The 23,098-nt window shown below is 35.9% G+C and overlaps 2 protein-coding genes across 3 annotated transcripts; both read right to left on the bottom strand.

Moving 5' to 3' along the window:
• Nucleotides 1-133: 133 nt before the first annotated feature.
• Nucleotides 134-22,863, bottom strand: LOC131939475 (very low-density lipoprotein receptor-like). 2 transcript variants are annotated; one of them, XM_059297790.1, is made up of 4 exons: nucleotides 22,717-22,863; nucleotides 21,639-21,755; nucleotides 21,181-21,297; nucleotides 134-396 (listed from the first exon to the last, which is right to left on the bottom strand). In XM_059297790.1, the coding sequence occupies exons 1-4, from the start codon at nucleotides 22,817-22,819 to the stop codon at nucleotides 272-274; spliced, it is 462 nt and encodes a 153-aa protein (XP_059153773.1). In that variant the 5' UTR covers nucleotides 22,820-22,863; the 3' UTR covers nucleotides 134-271. The 2 variants fall into 2 exon arrangements, with proteins under 2 accessions (XP_059153773.1, XP_059153772.1); XM_059297789.1 differs by lacking the exon at nucleotides 134-396 and adding an exon at nucleotides 20,523-20,769.
• LOC131939474 (low-density lipoprotein receptor-related protein 4) lies at nucleotides 11,234-15,103 on the bottom strand. Its single transcript, XM_059297788.1, has 4 exons — nucleotides 14,930-15,103; nucleotides 14,027-14,146; nucleotides 12,238-12,357; nucleotides 11,234-11,530 (listed from the first exon to the last, which is right to left on the bottom strand). The coding sequence occupies exons 1-4, from the start codon at nucleotides 15,027-15,029 to the stop codon at nucleotides 11,406-11,408; spliced, it is 465 nt and encodes a 154-aa protein (XP_059153771.1). The 5' UTR covers nucleotides 15,030-15,103; the 3' UTR covers nucleotides 11,234-11,405.
• Nucleotides 22,864-23,098: the final 235 nt, after the last annotated feature.

Below are 23,098 nucleotides of genomic sequence, written 5' to 3'. Positions count from 1 at the left end.
TTTTGATGATGTGCAACATTAGATATCAGCTAAACGAACAAGATTAGCGCTTTTTGTCACTAAACTATCCGTGTAGTTTACAAACTGCTAGACAAAAAAATCTACACAGAAACACATTATTTTGTGCAGGTAACCTCTTTATTTAGATGATAAGGAGATATTTCTTTTTTCGATTCAGACTAATTAGTGGATGATCAATGATCTGATATTAAGAGACGTGTGTGGGGGAAAAAATCAAATATATCAAATTTTTGACATAGATCAATTCCGTTTAACCGACGCAGTTCTTCTCATCCCATCCGTTACCACAATCATCTTCACCGTCACACACCCAGGTTCTCTCTATACAGATGTGGTTGTCACACTTGATCTCGTCTTCAGAGCAAACAAATTCCTCTAATAAAAGACACACACAAAATTACAATTTGACATATTTCAGTTCAAGATTTGCACTTGAATATATCAACAATATTAAACACAAAATAGGACGGCGTGGTCGAAACGGTAAAGCTTATGGTTGCTAAATCGAAAAGTCTCGAGTTCGAATCCTCGGGCAGATGAGGCTATTTAGCTGGGGACAGCTGCTCTTCTAGGCTAGACAACTCAAAATTCAAACAACTGCTGCCTTGTAGTTTGTTCTTGTATGGACAAAGCTATTGCAGCAAATCAAAAAAGTAAATCATGCTGAAATCGGAGTCAATGGCCTTAATGGCGCATAACCAGTTGACACGTATCCTTAATTGTGATGGAAGGGATCCCTTCCAACACTAAAATTAAGAACGAAGAAGAAGAAGAAACACAAAATGGCGCCTCACCACATCTTAACTCATCCGAGCCGTCCATACAATCCCGGCCACCGTCACACACAAAGTCACGTGATACACAATCTCCGGACACACAGCGGTACTGGTTGACGTGGGAGCAGTCAGTGGCTGGCAGGGACACAGGTTACACATGTATGGGTTAGAGTCAGGTTTAATTGTAGGCAGTTCAATTAAGTTAGCAATTACTGATTACATCACAATAGCGGTGATGTAACTAAAGAAAATATAGTCCGCATTGATATGATAAAGCGTAACTACACATACACACACATACACTCACTCACACACAGATACACACGCACACGCACACGCACACACACACACACACACACACATACACATATATATATATATATATATATATATATATATATATATATATATATATATATATATATATATATATATATATATATATGAAGAGACTCTTTTACTTTGAAATGTATGCAAAAGGTAGTTAAAATAAATTCTAGTTCTAGTCAACAGCACACCCATTATGTTAACAACTTCAAACTTTGTTCAAGAGAGTAGAAATGTTATCAACTCACGACAGTTGACTCTCTCGTCGGAGCCATCGCTGCAATCGTTAGTCGTATCGCAGACCCACTTTTGTCGAATACACTTGAGCCCGTCCCTACAGGCGTACTGGGTGGACAGGCACGTCGCTAGAAATAGATGTTAGCCATGGTGAAATGAGTTACAAGATAATATCATTAGTATCTAGGGCCGACCACGACTGACAAGTTGTCAAATTTTTTTTTCTAGTCAGTCGAGCTTAGTCTCAATCGGCGGGGGCCTAGTGTTTACTACGGTTATGAGAGGATGGAAGAACAACCATGTGAGTATTGTGAGGACCCTTGGACGTGAGCCTGCTAGGATGGTGATGACATGAGTATTTTTTTTAGCTATTAGCCGAACTTAGACATATCTTCAGTTAGTCAGGCTTACGGAAAGATACGACTCCTGGGTCTGGTATATCCGATATTTGTCGGTCAGTGGAAAAAAATTCATGCGGAAGTTTCTTCTGCTGACGAATAGGTCTTAAATTAGGATGAAGACCAGTAGTCTGTTAACACATGAGAACTTGTGTTGAGTCTTAAGTAAAAAATTCACTGTTTTATAAAAAGCGTGTTTAACCCAATAAAACTTGACTTAATTCTCTTTACTCCTTGTCAAACATAAGGCCTCAACAAACATTCCACTTTGTTAGATTCCAGGCTTTTGATTTACAAGTATTAAAAAACAACCCTACTATCTTCAGATAACCCTATAAAACAGCTTAATTTTAATTTAAAAAAAACAACCCTACTGTCTTCAGATAACCCTATAAAACAGCTTAATTTTAATTTTAAAAAAAACAACCCTACTGTCTTCAGATAACTCTATAAAACAGCTTAATTTTAATTTAAAAAAAAAACAACCCTGCTGTCTTCAGATAACCCTATAAAACAGCTTAATTTTAATTAAAAAAACAACCCTGCTGTCTTTAGATAACCCTATAAAACAGCTTAATTTTAATTTAAAAAAAAACAACAGTAATGTCTTCAGATAACCCTATAAAACAGCTTAGTTTTAATGTTAAAAAAAACAACCCCTAGTTACATTTAAACGTCGGTTGCTTTAAAAAAATTTCTACTTCTTTTCTATTTTCCAAGTATTATGAGGTCACACACAGAATCACGATGTTTTTGCACACGTTCAAAAATATTTCTTTTATTATTTTCCTTAGTCGTGATGTTAGTGTTATCCTTAATCCCAGACAGTCTCAGAACTTAAGTTTTACAGTAGCCTGTTAAAAAAAAATCTGTGTCGCTAGTGTTATTATGAAAGTACCTAAACAGGTTGATTAAAAACCATAGCTTTTATGAATAAAATTAGAAAACGTCATCTCTTGTTGGAGACCACCGAAGCAGACGACAACACTACTCACATCGCTTGTGTACATCTAGTAGACTTTTCTTCATGAAATTCCGGCATAAGGCACCAGCGATGCTGAGTAGAACAAACACCAAACGAAGACGAATTGACGCCATTTTGATCATCTACGTCCGGCAAATATCTAGTCGTAGAGTTTAAAAAATACCAAAGTATTTTCTGATCACAACAAGTCTAGTTTTTGTTGCAAACTGGTCAGAGACACAAATCTTCTGGGCATATAAAGACCGCTCAGCTGCAATAAATACCTGACGCTATTCGGGGAAATAAAAGCGGCCTAATATAATGTTGACCCACAACGTAACCGGAAAACAGGGCCTACCATATAAAATAACGTGTTATATTTAAGCATTAGTATTGGTTACTATTAAAAACGAAGGTTTCATTGGTTATATTAAAAAATAGTTCGTTTGTTCTCGATATGGGAGGAGCTTCAAAATTGTTAACTGACTGATTAGTTTCCTCGATCGCCACATAACCCACACATCATCAAAGTAGCACTCGTGGCATACAAGACCCTTCGGTCGCAATTGGACCAGCTTCGCACATTGGGGTGTTTTCACATAATCCCCGCCCCTTTTCGCACACTGTGCTCTCAATTTACCTATGGGCATGGTATTACGCTTTAAAATCAATAATCGGTAAAAATGTCCAAGCATACACCCGATGAATTGCCCAATGCATACTCACACACTGAAAGCTAATTGATATGACATTTTTGATATCTAACTAACAAGATAAATTTATTTCGTGGGTATACTATTAACTCTTCAAATATGTGAATTTAGAATTCATTATACAACCACCTAAAAATAGTTTGAATTGTGTTAGATTTGCCTTGATCATTCCTCTCCAATCCCCTCCCCCAATCATAACGCCAGACTGAAACGTAGTTCCTAAAGTTGCTAGGTCAATGTGATGTGTTTTTTTTTTACAATCTATATACAGAGGTGGCCATTCTATGGTGAAGAAACAGGACGTGGTGGGGGTGGAACAATCAGCGCATTGTAATTTTCTTTTATCAAGCAGGTTATGCTATGAAAATATATGATCTAAACGAATTTTTTATTGTTGAAAGCATACTGGCTTTAAAGGAAATAATAAGCAACGCCTTTTCCCTCAAATGACCTATATAAACTATCTAATACCGTATTCAACTCACTATCCCCGCCTTCATACAAACGCATTCACACACTGATGACACTTTTAGTCGTTGCTAGGGCCTACATTATTTACTCTCACAGTGTGTAAAAATAGAATGCGCGGGGGGGGGGGGGGGGGGGAGGGGGGGGAGATGTGTTGGGGTTGCTAAACATGTTATATCTGTTAAAGAATCAGCTTACAGCGATTTTAGATTTTTTATTCAGCTGGATCATCAATCATCCGTCCCCACACCAGAGTGTATGTCGTATATATTAATATTTATGTTGGCTGGTACCAAATTGTTGATTCTTAAGTAAGCATGTTGGCTTGTACTATATTGTTTATTTTTAAGTGAAATGGTAACTTGGGTGCTTATTAAAGGGGCTAAGGTGACTAGGACTAGTTACAGAAACCCAAGGGGTTAATCTAAGATATTGGGGATGAGCAGGCCGGGGAAATCTAAAATTTAATTAAAGGTTATCGGCTCACTCTGGTCGTTAAGGGCTGCGAGTTCTATGCAGGTGCATGAGTGGCACGTAATGCTGGGAAGACACCCGCGGCGATTTATGTCTAAAGTTGAGTTCGGACATGCCGCTGGACGTCCCGGTAGAATCATTACTCAGGATCTCTGTTGTGGTCAGTTGTCAGGTGTGAAACGTGGCGGGAGTACCGCGTGGTCGTGCGTTAGCTCGAGCGGTGTATGACACGATCGTTAGCCCTGAGACAAAGTGAAGATCTATAGCGGTCAGTTATCGGATGTGCAACGCATGGGTGCATAGTGACCGGTGTTATCTCGAACGTTGAGAGATGGGACGGAGCCCAACTCGGGTTCTATAGCTCTAGGGAGATGATAAGGGGGTGAGACTAACCTATATATGAGGAAGGGCGACTATGTTGAAGTCTCTTTCTCTGACAGACACATAGGCTAGACACGATGGTCTAGGCCTCGGATGGTGGCAGCCTTATGGCTGGCCACTAAGGCTAGATTATTGTCCCAGTCGATGTTTTGTTGCTGTACATATGTGTTTCGTTCCAGATATTTACATGTGTGACCTGATGTTTATACATGTGGCCAATGTTGTACCAGTGGCCAAACGTTTGCCGTGTAGATATGTTCTTCGTTCCAGTGGCCATTATCTTTGTGGCCCGATGTTTGTACCAGTGGCTAGATGTTTTATTCCAGTGGCTGGAAATCTTCCTGCCGTGTAGATATGTTCTTCGTTCCAGTGGCCATTATCTTTGTGGCCCGATGTTTGTACCAGTGGCTCAATGTTTATTTCAGTGGCTGGAAACTTCTTGCCGCTCGAGTATCGAGCTAGACTTTTGGGAGTACTGATGAGTATTCATAGATGAACTTTAACCGTGTTTGATTAGTGGAATCAGAATTAGTGATGATAACATTTACCCGTGTGATCCTGGGATTACATAACAGTGCAAGTAGTAAAGATAGAACTAGAGACGATGACATTTACGTTTTTGATTTTGAGATTACATAGCAGTACAAGTGAAATTAGGACTAGGATGAATAACTTTGACAAGTGTGATTCTGAGATTACATAAGCAGTACAAGTATTTAAGTTAGGACTAGAGGATATGACATGTGTGAATTCTGAGTTGTGTAAATGTAGATTTGCTATTCACACTTATATATGGGTTTTCTATGAATTAATGTCAGTTACCACGGTGACTAATTCTGCATTGAAATGTAAGTTTGATTATTTTTGTCTTTTTGACTTGTATTAGAAATTCAAGTGATGTTTTCTTGAATATGAAAGACTGGCCAGGTCTTATTCGTATTGTGTCTTTGCTTTTGACATATAAACCTTTGTGACGTCAAACAAAGATAAATAAATGCATATTATGTGTGTTTACTATGTTTTATTTTTAGTTTAATATTGGTGTTGTTTAGATTTTAATTAGTTCTGCTCAGGTCTTATTAGACCCCTTTGTCACCACGCAAAGGTGCACGGATGAGTGAATAAGATCACCTCTTCGGTTTAATCCCCGCTTCTAACATTTGGTGTCAGAAGTGGGATATAAGATATTTATTTCTCGACGAACCCCTAACATTTATAATATATATTTATAGTCATGTAAGTCTATTGTAAATAAAACATGTAAAGTACTAAATTTCTTTTCATAAAAAATAAACCGGGAGTGATCTCCCCTAAACTTTCTCGAATCTAATATATAAAGCTCAGTTCTGTATGTAATGCATTTGTATGTCGTTGGAATTGTACGATTTTAAGTGTTAGAAAAATTATCGTGCGCATTTGTCTAAATTTATGAGCTAAAAAATTACCATTGAAAGTGTTGGGAAATAATTTTCATTTTTCAAATTATAGTAATAATTGTCGGCATGTTCATTAAACACAAGTTTTAAAAAAAATATCATCTTTTACAAAAAATTTTAATTATGTCTTTATTTAGTCCTATAGCACTTACTTCCCTTTGATAAATTAGGAAAAACACAATTACTTCCCTTTATAAAAAACCATTGCATTCCGTGAAAATAATTTACTTTTTAATTACTTTGTTTTGGTGTTGGGAAAAAAAATAATTACATAATTAGCGGGGATAGATCAAGTGCAAATGTTGTAGGTATTTTACGGATAAGCTTGGAGTATTAAAATTGTTTATTAAATTGAAACAGGCGCGTTCGTTTAAGTGAGTGCAAAAGACTGTGAATAAGTTGGGGTACTATAGTCGTTCATTAAGCTAAAACAGGTGATTCCGCCCCGGGCGTTTATGTTCGCGTTAGTGTTTTCTTTGTGTTTAGGTGGGTTTGCGTTAGTGGTTGCGTTTTAATTTGGTTCGTTTTTGTTCTTTCTTTTTTCGTTTTTGTTTGTGTTTTTTTTGTTTGGGTTTGTATTTGTGTTTTTGGTTGGTTTTGCGTTTGGATTTGGTTTGTTTTCGTTTGCTTTTTTCGTTGATTTTTTTTTGTTGGTATTGGTGTTTGTGGTTGGGTTTGTTGTTAGGTTTTTGTTTTCGTTTGCTTTTTTGTTTGTTTTTTCTTTGTGTTTGTATTGGTGTTTGTGGGTGTGGTTGTGTTTGTTGTTAAGTTTTTGTTTTCGTTTGTATTTGTAATTGTGTTAGCGTTATGTTTGCGTTTTGTTGTTTTGGTTTTGGTTGGTTGTGGTTTGGGTGGGCAATGCCGGGTTTATGATGATTACTAAACACACAGGTAATGGTCTTTAACAGAAAGGTTTTTCACAGAAGCCAGAGCAGGGCCTGGCCGGGACGGCTAGTATTCTTATATAAAATAACAGGGGATGGGAACTCGGGCTATAGACATGATTTTTAATCCATTTTAAATACTTAAAGTTTTAAAAATAGAATAAAATCTCGTAGACAAATTAATTGCACACCAAGTGAACGCGAATAAAAAAGCGCATAATAGTGCGCAATATTATTAGTACTTTTAAAATTTACATTAGTTTTTTGAGAAATCGGAAGTAGCGTAAATAAGTACTTCCGGTCAACGAAAAATTCTCAAAATTTGACAGAAGGTAGAAAATTAGATCTTTTACTTACATATCAAATTTCATTTATCTTTCTGAAATAGTACTCAAGTTATAGGCTTTTGAAAAATTCAAAGTAGAAAAAGTACCACTTCCGGTTATCCGAAATCGCTCAAAAGTTGATACGGATCTACGATTTTGATAAAATACTTATATATGAAATTTCATCAACCTAGCTGTAACGGTACTCAAGTTATCGTGTTTACACACGGACACACACACACACAGACACACAGACATACGGACAGAATTGCAAAGCCCAGTTTTTCAGACTGGAATACGCATAAAACCTTTTAATTTTGATAAATCTGGATTGATAATTTTTGCCCGATTAAAATAAGTCCTCTATACTTCGGATGTGATGAAGGACTGAGGTGTAATACGGTGAAAATAGTTAAAATTTCAAGTGATTTTTGTGCACGATTACAATACTTTCTCTATACTTCGTATATACGAGAAAGTAAAAACGTTTTAATAACAAGCGTTTATACGTACATACTTACATACGTACATACGTACATACGTACATACGTACATACGTATTTACGTACATACGTACATACGTACATACGTACATACGTACATACGTACATACGTACATACGTACATACGTATTTACGTACATACGTACATACGTACATACGTACATACGTACATACGTACATACGTACATACGTACATACGTGCATACGTACACACGTACATACGTACACACGTACATACGTACACACGTACACACGTACATACGTACATGCGTACATATGTACATGCGTACACGCATACACGCGTACACGCGTACATGCGTACATGCGTACATGCGTACTTGCGTACATGTGTACATGCGTTACTACGAACATACATACATACATACATGCATACGTACATACATACATACATACACCATTTGAATCAAGTTTGTGATATAAACGAAATAACTGTCTAATTAAATTCATGTATAATTAAAGCATAGGATTTATAGTCTTATAGAGATTGTGCATTACTTAAACAAAATGAGTTTCCTGTCTAATCCCTGTTTGATTAAATAATAGTGCAGCAATCTGCAGACAGGCTGATTTGTTGAGAGAGGCTGATCTGTTGAGAGAGGCTGGTCTGTTGAGAGAGGCTGGTCTGTTGAGAGAGACTGGTCTGTTGAGAGAGCTGGTCTGTTGAAAGAGGCTGGTCTGTTGAGAGAGGCTGGTCTGTTGAGAGAGGCTGGTCTGTTGAGAGAGGCTGGTCTGTTGGATTTGGTTTTGTTTGCGATTGCTTTTTTGTTTGCGTTTGTGTTTTCTTTGTGTTTGCATTTGTGTTTGTGGCTGTGTTTGTGGTTGTGTTTGTGTTTTTGTTTGTATTTGTGCTTGCGTTTTTGTTATCTATGCGTTTTTTGAGTGTTTTGGTTTCGGTTGGTTGTGGTTAGGGTTAATTCGAAAAGCAATATATTTCCTAAAACCAGGCATTACCGGGTATATTCTGATTACTAAACACACACGTCATGGTCCTTTATAGATAGGTTTTTCGGAGAGGCCAGTGTAGTGCCTAAACGAGCCGGCTAGTCTATTACTAAATCTAAACTCTTGATCTAACATTCATGGTAAAAGGCCTACTAAATAACTGGGTATTGTTAGATTTATACATAAATTTGCTAAATCTAGTCGTAAGCATATACCTACTACTACTTCTCTTGTTAGTTAGTAATAATCTTCTTTAATCTTTATCAGTCAACTAAACTTTTAAAAAAATCTACTCCTTAGTCTTACACCTAGATGTCAACTTATAATTTTATTTATACTATTGCCTAAATTACTAAATTATTCTAGATCTAGATTTCTCTAGACAGGCTACTAACCAGATTAAACACTGGTTATTAAGTACTAGATCTAGAAAATATAGAATACTCGCTGGATCTAGAATTATAATTAGTATCATTTTAATTTATTACTCACACTCACAATGTTACAGTCACTCTCTACTTCAGTATCTTAACTACACTCAACTAAGCTAAGATCATCAGTAGTCTACACTTTTAGTTTAGTATACACTACACTAGTGAACTGTTACTCTACCTCAGTGGCGTCGCTAGGTTGGGTGTCACCTGGTGCGGCACTTCGTGGTATCACCCCCCCTACCTTATAAAATCACGTGTTATAATTAAGCATTAGTATTGGTTACTATTAAAATTGAAGTTTTCATTGGTTATATTAAAAAATAGTTCGTTTGTTCTCGATATGGGAGGAGCTTCAAAATTGTGACTAACTGACATAGTAGGATTAGTTTCCTCGATCGCCACATAGCCCACACATCACCAATGTAACACCCGCGGCATACAGGACCCTTCGGTCGCAATGGAACCAACTTCGTATATACGAGAAAGTAAAAAAGTCACAGATGTATATTTGCATGCAATTGTTAATAGTTATGTATTAAATATTCCGAGAGTGTAAATGAACTTTTGATTAATGTACAGTGTATGTCGTATATAGTAATATTTATAACACATGAAAAATATTTAGTATGAAGTATGTAGGTTGTAATTATGTAAGATAATATAATTTAATACAATGTTCCAACCAGTGGCGTAGCGAGGTCGGGTGTCACCTGGTGCGGCACTTAATGGTGTCACCCCCCCCCCCCCCAGAGGCGTAGCGACCTTTCCCGGGGATAAACTTTCAAATTTTCGATTTGCACCCCCCTCAAGTTTTTCTCTATATATTATGCTAATTTTTTGCCTTGGTGTCACCCCCCTAAATGGTGTCACCCGGTGCGGTCCGCACCCCCCGCACCCCCCTCGCTACGCCTCTGGTTCCAACGCTCTCGGCATTCATCGTGCTCTTTTAAATTCTAACTTTAAATTAGCATGAAATGACATACACAGTAGCATCGCTAGGTCGGGTTTCACCCGGTGTGGCATCTCGTGGTGTCACCCCCTCCAATATATATATATATATATATATATATATATATATATATATATATATATATATATATATATATATATATATTATGGTCGAAATAGACCTATAAAGTTGCCTAATGGCGTCTATTTGTGCGCACATTATATTAATACACCTATTGATTCATGAGGAAAAAGCTTAGTTTTCATCTTAAATTATTAGATTTTGGTGTCACCACCGCCCTGGTGATTGCTTGACTTATCAGTTCTTCAAAATACTCCACAAATTTAAGGGTGATAATTTTAAAATATGCACAATTAATAGTAAAGATGTTTATCTATTGTCAGTTATTAATACTGTTGGATGAACTCTAATTTATTATTAATTTAACTAGCAAAAAGCATATTTCTATATATTTCGCCATGGTGTCCCCCCCCTAAATGGTGTCGTCCAGTGCGGTCCGCTCCCCCGCCACCGACTCGCGACGCTTCTTAAACAAAGAGAAAATTAGGCCACGAAAAGACCATACCTGTGTAAACTGCAAAGCGGATTGTAAGATGTAGGTGTTTCCAAGATTATGGAAATTAGGGTTATGAAACACATGAAAAGTCCTGCTTTCCAGTGTGTTTTGTTTTGGTTGAATGTGGTTAGGGTTAATTCGAAAAGTAATATATTCCCTAAACACGAACAAAGCCGGGTATAGCTGATTACTAAACATACAAGTCATGATCCTTTTCAGATAGGTTTTACAGAGATGTCAGTGTAGGGGTTGGCCGTAACGGCTAGTATATATATATATATATATATATATATATATATATATATATATATATATATATATATATATATATATATATATATATGCTAATGCAGAGAAGCATGCAGAAAATAATTTTAAAAATCACGCTCCATACAAAGTAGATCAAATTAATTCATTTATTTATCTTCTATCTCTGTAAACTTATTTTGTAATACTTAGTCACGTATCTTTTTATTCTCAAATTTAACAAATACACTAGAATGTGCATATATTTTTGGGCATGTATGTAGACTGGCACGTGATATGTAAAATCGTAAAATCGATGGTTGATTAATTAACCGCTGCATCCGGTCTCATCCCAGTTGTTACCGCAGTCGTTGTAGCCGTCACACTTCCAGGCCGCCTCAATACAGAGGTGGTTGTCGCACTTGATTTCACCGTCAGGGCACACGAAGTTCTCTGTAAATAAATGACAGAAGAGTTACACTGATTTCAGGCGTTTTCCGGCTTTCAAAAAACCACAATGCTACATTGAGGATTAGGGATAAGATTATCAGCGACAGCGTTTTTTTTGGCAGTTTCTTTCAGGCATCTCTTCGGGAGAGGGGGGGGGGAGTCTACCGCCCGCCATCCATTTACATGAAATAGAAAAGTATATTTTAAAAGATACACTTGTTTCTAGCTTTCAAAAGACAAGTATATTACACTGATGCTTATACTATTAAAGAAAGCGTTTTCTGGTTTTAAAAAGTATACAAAATTTAGCCTTAAATATTTTCTGACAGGAAATGTCGAGGATTAAATGTTTTACAATTAGGTATGTTGATGCTAAAGTAAAGTAAATCAGCAGATGTTTATGCTAAGAAATAGTGTAAGACAAAAGATGTTTAAGCTCAGACTGTTTATGAAAAAGGATTCTGAAGTTCACTATGCACAGCCGCCTTTGCTTTCCCTAATGCGAGTTAGGTATCTATTAGAGCTGGGTGGACTCAGGGACGTTCTACTGACTTGAACCTGGATTCGAACGCGAAACTTTCCGGATTGCAGTCTAGCGCTCTACCGCTAGGCCTTGCTATCGCGTGAGCTCCTAGGATACCGTCACTAAGCCATGTACTAACCAGCCAAAAAAAAAAAAAAACAAACAAACAAACAAACAACAATCATACCACAGTTTTGTTCGTCTGACCCGTCATGGCAGTCGATGGTACCATCGCAGACAAAATCCCTTGACTGGCATTCGTTTCCAGAGGCACATTTGAACTGGTTGGCGTGTGAGCAGTCAGTTGCTGTAAGGATGAAGAGGGTGGATGGTCAAGATAGATGTATAGCAGGTAGGTGGTTTTGGTAGGTGGTAAAGTTAAATATACAGAGAGGTAGGTGTTGTTAGGTAGGTGGTCAAGTTAAATATACAGAGAGGTAGGTGGTGGTAGGTAGGTGGTCAAGTCAAATATACAGACAGGTAGTGGAGGTAGGTAGGTGGTCAAGCTAAATAATGTTACAGACAGAGTCAGTTTAGAGTTGGGAAAAAGTAGGTATATAGTCAAGTTAAATATAAAGACATGTAGTGGTGGTAGGTAGATGGTCAAGATAAACATACAGACAGGTAGGTGGTGGCAGATAGATGGTTAAGTCAAATATACAGACAAGGTCAGTTTAGAGTCAGGAAAAAGTTAGTGGACGGTCAAGCTAAATATACAGACATGTAGGTGGTGGTAGGTAGGTGGTCAAGTTAAATATACAGGCACAGTCAGTTTAGAGTCTGAACAAGGTAGGTAGATGGTAAAGCTAAATATACAGGCATGGTCACTTTAGATTCAGCACAAAGTAAATAGATAGTCAAGTTAAACATACAGACACGGTCATTTTAAATGCAGGATTCCAGCATTCTTTTTTTTTAAAGTTACTAAAATGCCGTTTAACTGAACTTTCTGTTTTATGCTTTAAAAAGTTAAATTTTTTTTCTTATCAGAATTAATTAACCCACTAGATATCCAAGCAATTTAAAAGGTTGTCTTTTTCGGACAAGTGTCACGATTCTACTTTCTTATCTGAGAAAAAGCAACATGTGTTGGGCATAAACACAAATCTACATAAGCATTCCCTTATTCCCATAAATTATGTACTGTATTAAAAAAACATCGATGTATTTGAAAAACAAGCCGGGATGGGCGAATGGTCAAATCTTTTAATTAGTTTTCAGCCACTTCTGATGCCGTGATTACATTCCCAAAATAAATTCCTTTTCGATGACAACGCAAGAAAAATATTTTTTTAAAATCTCGTCAGATATTGAATTAGTCATTAAAATAACTATTAATATATTTAATAAAAAGTTGAAGATAACAGTAGATAAGTAGAAGCAATAGGACATCATTGATGTTTTCACCCACGAGAGCCGACTGAGGACACTAATAAGGGGCAGATAATTAATCAATAGAAAAATAAATAAATATGGTTCATTAATTAAAAAATTAGCCAATCTTTAAAATTTCGAAATACTAAAAAATAGAAAACAAAACAAGATATACAAATCTTACAATAAAAACTTACTAAATAAATGTAAAGTAAGACAATAAAACACAAATTTGATTTTGATTAAATTTGAAAAAAAAAATGTAGCTAATGACAACGCTATTAACAAAGAACGAAAGTAACATGTTTGATTTTTAAATGTTTTAATGCATTTAAGAGTTAGCAATATTAAACGTGTTAAATATACATGTATATACTTACATACATATATATATATATATATAGAACTATACATATGCTATATATATTTATATAAATAAATTTATATATATATATTTATATATATATATATATATATATATATATATTATATATATATATATATATATATATATATATATATATATATATATATATATATATATAGAGTGACTTTCATGTACCACAGAAAATAAGGGGAAATAATCAATGAATAAAACTCACGGCAATTTAAACGTTCATCTGAGGCATCGTCACAGTCCTCCTCCATATCACAAGTCCATTTCATGGGGACACAGCGAGTGCCATCCTTACATGGGAACTCGTTTGGCTGGCAATTCAGGGCTGTAGTATAGCAGATCGTTGATTTTGTTAACCACAAACATTGTCTACATTTTAACAATACACGTTGTCTACATTTTAACCACAAACGTGTACAGATCAACCACAAACATTGTCTACTATGACGTAGATGCCTATATCGAAAACGTGTACGCACGGAGAGAGTGTGCGTGAAAGTGGCCTCCCCTTGAAAGTGGTGTGCTAGCCTGAAAACAAGTGTGTGAACGAAGCAGTGTGTGTACCAATGTTGTTTGGTGTCAAGAGTGTACCTACTCGTCCGTTTTCTTATTGTCATGTTTCTTGTGTTGGTGAAAATTACCAGTAAATTATACAGATTCGCTTAATGGACTTTTAAAATTTACAATTGTTACACTGGGCCCAAACGATTGTAACATTTTGTGGGGCATCTACGTCACACTACATTTTAACCACAAACATTGTCTACAGATGAACCACAATATTTGAATACGTAAACAAAAGTTGCCTGCAGAAAATCCTACTAATTGTCCTCATAGGAAATCACGAAATATGCTTAAAACAATTCACTAACACAATAACTTAAAAGTGGCTAAAATCACCACCTTTACAAATACTTCAATAATAATGATTCGCATTTTCAAAATGGAAATTTTGAAAAAAAAATGTAACAATATAAAAAACTGTGTATAAATAAATAATTTTAAAAGCGCCGTATCTATTTAATTTATAGATTTTATTTCCAAACAATCACCTGAACAAAAAAAATTAAAATGAAAATAAAATAAATTAAAGCAATTATCACCGTACCTCGTCTATCAGCATCGTGTAGATAACTCTTGAAACTGCGTTTCCCAAAGGAGCCAACAACCAGCAATGTCAAAAAAATTGCGCAGAATTTGACAAACATTTTTAAAAAATGTTATTTTACTATACGATGACGGCGAATAGAGTAACTCTTAACCAACCATGCCAACTTATATTTCTCACTTGAAGATCATACCAAAGTATTATGAGAGATAAGGGGCTTTTTTATTATCTCGAAGTAACTTATGAACAATGTTGTTAGATTGTGCTAATATTGTCTACATATAATTTCTGGTATACGTTTGCTCGCCTACTTGTTACACATTGATGTCTAGTATTTTTGCGAAATGCGTTCTTATGGGATGTCATTGACTTTATTTTACCATTTTAAAAAAGGTTTAAAGTATAAACACTGCACTGCATTTTTTTAAAAATCACAGTAGGAATGTAATTTTAATTTTTACCTTACGATCTTCAAGCGGTTCCAATGTTTTGACTTTCCTAAGAAAACTAATTCCACTGTATCAGATTGACAGACACTCTGCATCAGACCCACGTTATCTTAACGTTACAAACATATAATACTACTATTTAAATAAACCGGGGGTATCTCCCCTAAACTTTCTCGAATATTCTTATTTACACTTAGTAGATGGCAACTCGGGATATAGACTAGATTTTTAAGCCATTTTTTATTACTTAAACTTTTAAAAATAGAACAGAATCTCGTAGAAAAATAATTGCGCACCAAGAAAACGCCAAACAATATGTGTATAATAGGGCGCAAAATTATTAGTACTTTATACATTTACATGCGTTTTTTGAGAAATCGGAAATTTGACAGAAAGAAGGTAATTAGAACTTTTACTTACATGTGAAATTTCATTTATCTATCTGAAACAGTACTCAAGCTATAGGCTTTTGAAAAATTGAAAGTAGAATAAACTCCACTTCCGTTTAGTGGAAATCTCTGAAAAGTTGATACAGAACTAGAAATTTGATATAATACTTGTGTATGAAATTTCATCAATCTAGCTGTACCGGTACTCGAATTAACGTGTCCATAGACACACATAGAAACACACACACAGACATACGGACAAGATTGCAAAACTATGTTTTTTTCTGACTCAGGGAGGTGTAAAACGACGAGATTTTTTTAAAATCTCGAATTTCTTTTGCACGATTACAATACTTTTTCTATACTTCGTATACGATAAAGTAAAAGAAAAGAATGGGTCATAAAAAATAAATAAAACATCCACGATTCATGGTTTATTAACGTCGAGGAAATCTTTTATTTAAGGAAAGCTTTTATTTAACTCACTTCCTCTGTCGTCAGTCTGTCGTCAGTCTGTCTTTCTAGCTAGAAACGCTTGAGCGAAATTGCAGGCACTTTTATCTGACAGATACAGTTCGTAGTTGGTATGTGGGTCAAGACATGAAGACAATGTAACATGACATTTAATTTGACTTAATCAGTGTTGACTAATTAATTTTTTTTGAATTAATTAAAATTGTGTCGAAATTAGTAGGCTGTCTCATCAAACTATTCCGCGCTATTAGATACGCGTCATCACGTTCAATAGGTGCGCAATGGTTTTTAGTCATGCAAATCTAGTGTAAATAAAACCTGTAAAGTACTATAAAAAATATTCATAAAAAACGTTTTAATAATAAGCTTTTATGTAATAATGCACTAAAATTATAAAATAAATTATACATTACTATTTTAAATACTATAAAGAAAAGCGTCGGTCACTTTAGTATCTATTGGATACCTTTACTAATATTTAGGAAGAGACCCATGCTTTTCTTTATAGTAATTTAAATAGTAGTGTATAATTTATTTTCTCATTTTTAGTACATTACTAGATCCCCGTCATCCGTTGGATAACTGTGGGTTTCGGGGGTCATCCATCAAAAAACATCACGTCTGTCACTCAGAGGCATAGCGATCCTTCCCGGCGCCCGGGGACAAACTTTTCGATTTGAACCCCCCCCCCCCCCCCCCCGCAAGATTTCGATTTGCAACCCCCCCCCCCCTCAAACTTTTGATGTGCACCCCCCGCCCCACTCAAACTTTTGATTTGCACCCCCCTCAACCTTTCAATTTATTTTTCCAAACCATTTTGGCGCCCCTCCCGCCCCCCCCCTCCTCGCTACGCTACTGCAGTGTCACTTATCGTCACAAAAAACAGACCCCACATTCAAAAATATGTTTTTTATCTTTTAAAAACACCGAAAACACCGATTTCGGACTATCCCTTCATATACTGACGTCACATGTGACCTACTCAACTCTACTTCATCGGCCCAGTGTCCCGCCAAGTCTCAGACAACATGTTTTTATCGTTTAAAAAACGATTCCAGCCGAGCATGTCTCTGACCACACTATCCTTTCATATGCTTAGGACAAAGAAACAGATGAACTCTACTTCACCTGCCCTGTATCCTGCCAAGTTCAGATAGGCAACTTTATCATTCACATCTAAAAAAAAAAATTGAAAAAAAAATATCATTGACATATTGGTCTAGAACCTGTGCCACCCGCATGAGAGCCGACTACGCTTCCAACTTAGCTATTTTCTCGTGACGTCACAAATGAATTTTTATACTATACTTTGAGTCTCCTTATGCAACTTGATTTACGCGCATAGGTCTAGATCTAAGTCTAGTAGTAGTAACTTTCAAATTAAATTTTATCTTAAATTAGCCAAACAAAGTTTTATATAAAATAGTTAAGGCCTGAAATAGATTCTAGATGTATTAAGGCCTGAAATAGATTCTAGATGTAGAATTTACATTAAGCCTAGATCTAGAATTTACATTGAGTCTAGTGACCTAGATCTAGGCTAGATCTAGGCTAGATTCATAACTTTCCTTCGACAGCTGATCTTTAGATCTAGAGAAATTTATTGTAAAACTAAATGAAAAAAGACAGTTGAAAATTGATATAAGTGTTGGAACGTAATAAATACAGCAAACGGACGTATTGTTAAAGTTATGACCGACAGAAAATTAGATTTAGAACGCGTTAAACTTTTGAATGGGAACACAATTTTCTTCGATAGACGCCGCCATTTTATTGTACTAAAGAGTAAACAAAAAAACTGTGACGTCACGGTCCCGCCGAGTGTAGTGGTCGTTCTAAACTTTAAAAAAAATAGGGTTACTCTACGTATGAATAAATCAATAAATTAATTAACGTCTTTAAATAAATGTGTGATTAACAGTCTGTCTTAAAACAAAATTTTTTCTCTACCTACATACTATTTTACAGCTCTCCAGATAGAGTAGAACATATCACAATACTCGATCAGCCAAACAAAAAAAAAAACAAACAAACAAAAAAATAAATATTCAAACATGTAAACAAACTTAACTTTTAGTAGTATATAGATTACATACAAGCTTGTTATTAAAACGTTTTTTATAAAAGCATAGGTCAAGGCATAGGAAGAGTTTGCTTGAGATGTGCATGGTAAGGTACGCATTAGCGCTAAATTGACTCAGTGATAATGTTTTGTCTAAGAGTGGGGATTGAACCCAAACCTCTCAATTAACACTCAAACAATCGTCCTATCAAACTTTACAATTAGATTATTTCTAAAAGCTTTTATTTAACGCACTGTCTATGTCGTCAGTCTAGATCGGAACGCCCGAGCAAAATTTCAGACTTTTCTAACTGACAGATTTGTTTCAACGTTGGCTCGTGGGTCAAGACATGTAGACAATGCAACATAACATTAAATTTGACCTAATCGGTTGCCTGGTTAATGTTTTATGAATTAATTAAAATTGTGTCCAAATTAGAAGGCTTTCTCATCAAACTATTCCGCACTATTAGACACGCGTCATCACGTTCATTAGGTGGGGATAGTTTTTAGTCATTTTTTACTTTCTCGTATATACGAAGTATAGAGAAAGTCTTGTAATCGTGCAAAAAAAAAATCGAGATTTTTGCAAATCTTGACGTTTTGCATCTCACTGATACGGAAAAACATAATTTTGCAATCTTGTCCGTATGTCTGTGTGTCTGTGTGTGTGTGTGTGTGTCCGTGTGTAAACACGATAACTTGAGTACCGTTACAGCTAGGTTGATGAAATTTCATATATAAGTATTTAATCAAAATCGTAGATCCGTATCAACTTTTGAGCGATTTCCGATAACCGGAAGTGGTACTTTTCCTACTTTGAATTTTTCAAAAGCCTATAACTTGAGTACTATTTCAGATAGATAAATGAAATTTCATACGTAAGTAAAAGATCTAATTCTCTACCTTCTATTAAATTTTGAGTCATTTCCGTTGACTGGAAGTAGTACTTTACGCTACTTCCGATTTCTCAAAAAACTAATGTAAATTTTAAAAGTAATAATAATATTGCGCTATATTATGCGCTTTTTTATTTCGCGTTCACTTGGTGTGCAATTAATTTGTCTACGAGATTTTATTCTATTTTTAAAACTTTAAGTATTTAAAATGGATTAAAAATCATGTCTATAGCCCGAGTTCCCATCCCCTGTTATTTTATATAAGAATATTCGAGAAAGTTTAGGGGAGATCACTCCCGGTTTATTTCATATTGTAAATTTAAAAAATTTAAAGTACTGAAATTTTTTTTAATTAAAACCCGTTTTAATAACAAGCTAAAAAGTACTAAAAAGTAAATTATACATTACTATTTTGATTACTATAAAGATATGTATATGAAATTTCATCAACTTAGCTGTAACGATACTCAAGTTATCGTTATTACAGACACACATACACACACACAGACATACGGACAGATTTGCAAAGCCCAGTTTTCCCGACTTGATTACTCATATAACGCTGAAATTTTGATAAATCTGCATTTCTTATTTTTGCCCAATTAAAATAAGTCCTTTATACTCCTTATATGATTAAGTATTGAGGTGTAAAATGATGAAAACTTTCGAAATTTCATGTTATTTTTGTACACGATTACAATATTTCTTCCATATTCTGTATACGAGAAAGTAAAAGAGAGCGTAAGTTGTGAGGAGATGAAGAACTGAAAAGTCTTTTCACGTGAGCCTGGCAAGCTTTAACGATTACTTTGGCTCGATGAGTCGTACTCGCATATATGTAAATTGGGTCCTAGGTGCTTTGGCTACCTGTGTTTTGACCATAGAGGCTTTAATCATTGGTGGTTTGACCACAGTATGGCTTTGACCTTAGGGGGTTGACCTGTGGTCGAATTTCCGAATATCGGAAATCGCAGATAGCCAATAATAGTAGTTTAGTATTAAAGATAAAGGTAGGTTTAATGTAGGGAGGACTATTTCTATAATAAGGTCTTGCGTGTCGGTGAAAATTATATTTAGTTTATGTTCACATTGAGGATTAGAGATAGGATTAGGGAGAGGGTTATGGTTAGAGTTGGCGTTTGGATGATGTGCTACATAAGATATCAGCTAAACGAACAAGATTAGCGCTTTTTGTCACTAAACTATCCGTGTAGTTTACAAACTGCTAGACAAAAAAAAATCTACACAGAAACACATTCTTTTGTGCAGGTAACCTCTTTATTTAGATGATAAGGGGATATTTCTTTTTTTCGATTCAGACTAATTAGTCGATGATCAATGATCTGATATTAAGAGACGTTAATGGGAAAAAAATCAAATATATCCAATTTTTGGGATAGGTCAGTGAAAAGCATCACTTGACAAGGCTGAATCAATTCCGTTTAACCGACGCAGTTCTTCTCATCCCATCCGTTGCCACAATCATCTTCACCATCACACACCCAGGTTCTCTCTATACAGATGTGGTTGTCGCACTTGATCTCGCCCTCGGAGCAAACAAATTCCTCTAAAAAAAGACACACAAAATCACAATTTTACATATTTCAGTTAAAGATTTGCACTTGCAATATCAACAATATTAAACACAAAATATGGGACAGCGTGGTCGAAACAGTAAAGCTATTGGTTGCTAAATCGAAAAGTCTCGAGTTCGAACCCTCGGGCAGATGAGGCTCGTTAGCTGGGGACAGCCACTCTTCTAGGTTAGACTCGAAAATCAAACAACTGCTGTCTTGTAGTTCTTGGTTGAACAAAGGCTATTCAAACAAATCCAAAAAGTAAATCAGGCTGAAATCGGAGTAAATGGCCTCAATGGCGCATAACCTGTTGACGCGTATACTTAATTGTGTTGGAGGGATCCCTTCCAACACTAAAATTAAGAACGAAGAAGAAGAAGAAATACAAAATGGCGCCTCACCACATCTTAACTCATCTGAGCCGTCCATACAATCTCGGCCACCGTCACACACAAAGTCACGTGATACGCAATCTCCGGAGACACAGCGGTACTGATTGACGTGGGAGCAGTCAGTGGCTGACAGGACACAGGTTACACAAGTATTGGTTAGAGTCAGGTTTAATTGTAGCTAGTTCAATTGAGTTAGCAGTTACTGATTACATCAAAATAGTGGTGATGTAACTAAAGATAATGTAGTCTGCATTGATATGATAAATCGTAACTACAAATACACACATACACACATACACGCACGCACTCACACACAGATACACACACACATATATATCAAGAGACACTTTTACTTTGAAATGTGTGCGAACAATATTTTGAATAAATTCTAGTTCTAGTCAACAGCACACCCATTAAGTTAACAACTTCAACCTTTGTACAAGAGAGTAGAAATGTTATCAACTCACGACAGTTGACTCTCTCGTCGGAGCCATCGTTGCAATCGTCAGTCGTATCGCAGACCCACTTTTGTGGGATACACTTGAGCCCGTCCCTACAGGCGAACTGGGTGGACAGGCACGTCGCTAGAAATAGATGTTAGCCATGGTGAAACGAGTTACAAGATCTTATCATTATTATCTCAGGCTCCCGACCATGACTGACAAGTTGTCAAATATTTTTTTCTAGTCAGCCGAGCTTAGTCTCAATCGGCGGAGCCTAGTGTTTACTGCAGTTATGAGAGGACGGAAGAACAACCATGTGAGTATTGTGAGAACCCTTGGACGAGAGCCTGCTAGGATGATGATGACATGAGTATCTTTTTAGCCATTAGCCGAACTTAGACATATCTTCCGTCTGCCAGGCTTACGGAAAGATATGATTTCTGAGCCGGATATGTCCGACATTGAGTAGGGAAGTGGAAAAAAAATTCAAGCGGAAGTTCCTTCTTCTGACCATTAGGTCTTACAATAGGATGAAGACTAGTAGTCTGTTAAGACATGGGAACTTTTCTTAAGTTTTTAGTAAAAAATCACTTTGTTTTATAATATGCGCATTTAACCTTATAAAACTTGACTTAATCCTCTTTAATCCAGGAGCATAGGGCCCCAACCTTCCACTTTAAACCGGTTCCAGGCTATTGATTTACAAGCATCTAAAAAACAACCATGCGGTCTTCATTTAACCTTATAAAAAAAGCTTAATTTAACTTTTACATTAATTATTTTTATTTCTACTTCTTTTCTATTTCCCAAGTATGCATGAGGTCAAACACTGAATCCTGATGTTTTTGCACACGTTCAAAATAATTGTTTTTATTCTTCTTCTTAGTCGTAATGTTAGTGAAACGGTTATACCGTTTATCCCTAATCCCAGACAGTCTCAGAACTTAAGTTTTACAGTAGCCTTTAAAAAAAAAAACATCTGTGTCGCTAGTGTTATTATGAAAGTACCTAAACAGGTTGAATAAAAATAATATTTTTTATGAATAAAATTAGAAAACATCTCCGGTTGAAGACCACCGAAGCAGACGACAACACTACTCACCGCGCGTGTGTACATCTAGTAGACTTTTCTTCGAGGTCTTCCGACATAAGGCACCAGCGATGCTGAGTAGCAAAAACACCAAACAAAGACGGACTGACGCCATTTTGATCGTCTGCCTCGACAGCTGTCTATGTCCAGCAAATATCTAGCCGTAGAGTTTAAAAAGACCAAAGTATTTTCACATTTAAAAAGATATTTTAATCCTTTCTGCCAGATTTCGGTGAGTTGGCATGGCTTAGTGAGGCAGTACCTGAATCACATCAAATCTAGTTTTTGTTACAAACATGTATTAGACACAAAATTTCTGGGCATTATAGAGTTCACTCAACTGTAAAAATTCACCCCCCCCAAATGACAACTGTCTCACGTTAAGCTACAGGTC

This window comes from Physella acuta, unplaced genomic scaffold (assembly GCF_028476545.2).
Source record: "Physella acuta isolate Inbredline_101_S28 unplaced genomic scaffold, ASM2847654v3 ptg000281l, whole genome shotgun sequence".
NCBI lineage: Eukaryota > Metazoa > Mollusca > Gastropoda > Physidae > Physella > Physella acuta.
The sequence above is the reverse complement of the archived record's forward strand: the minus strand, read 5'-3'. Positions and strand labels throughout refer to the sequence as shown.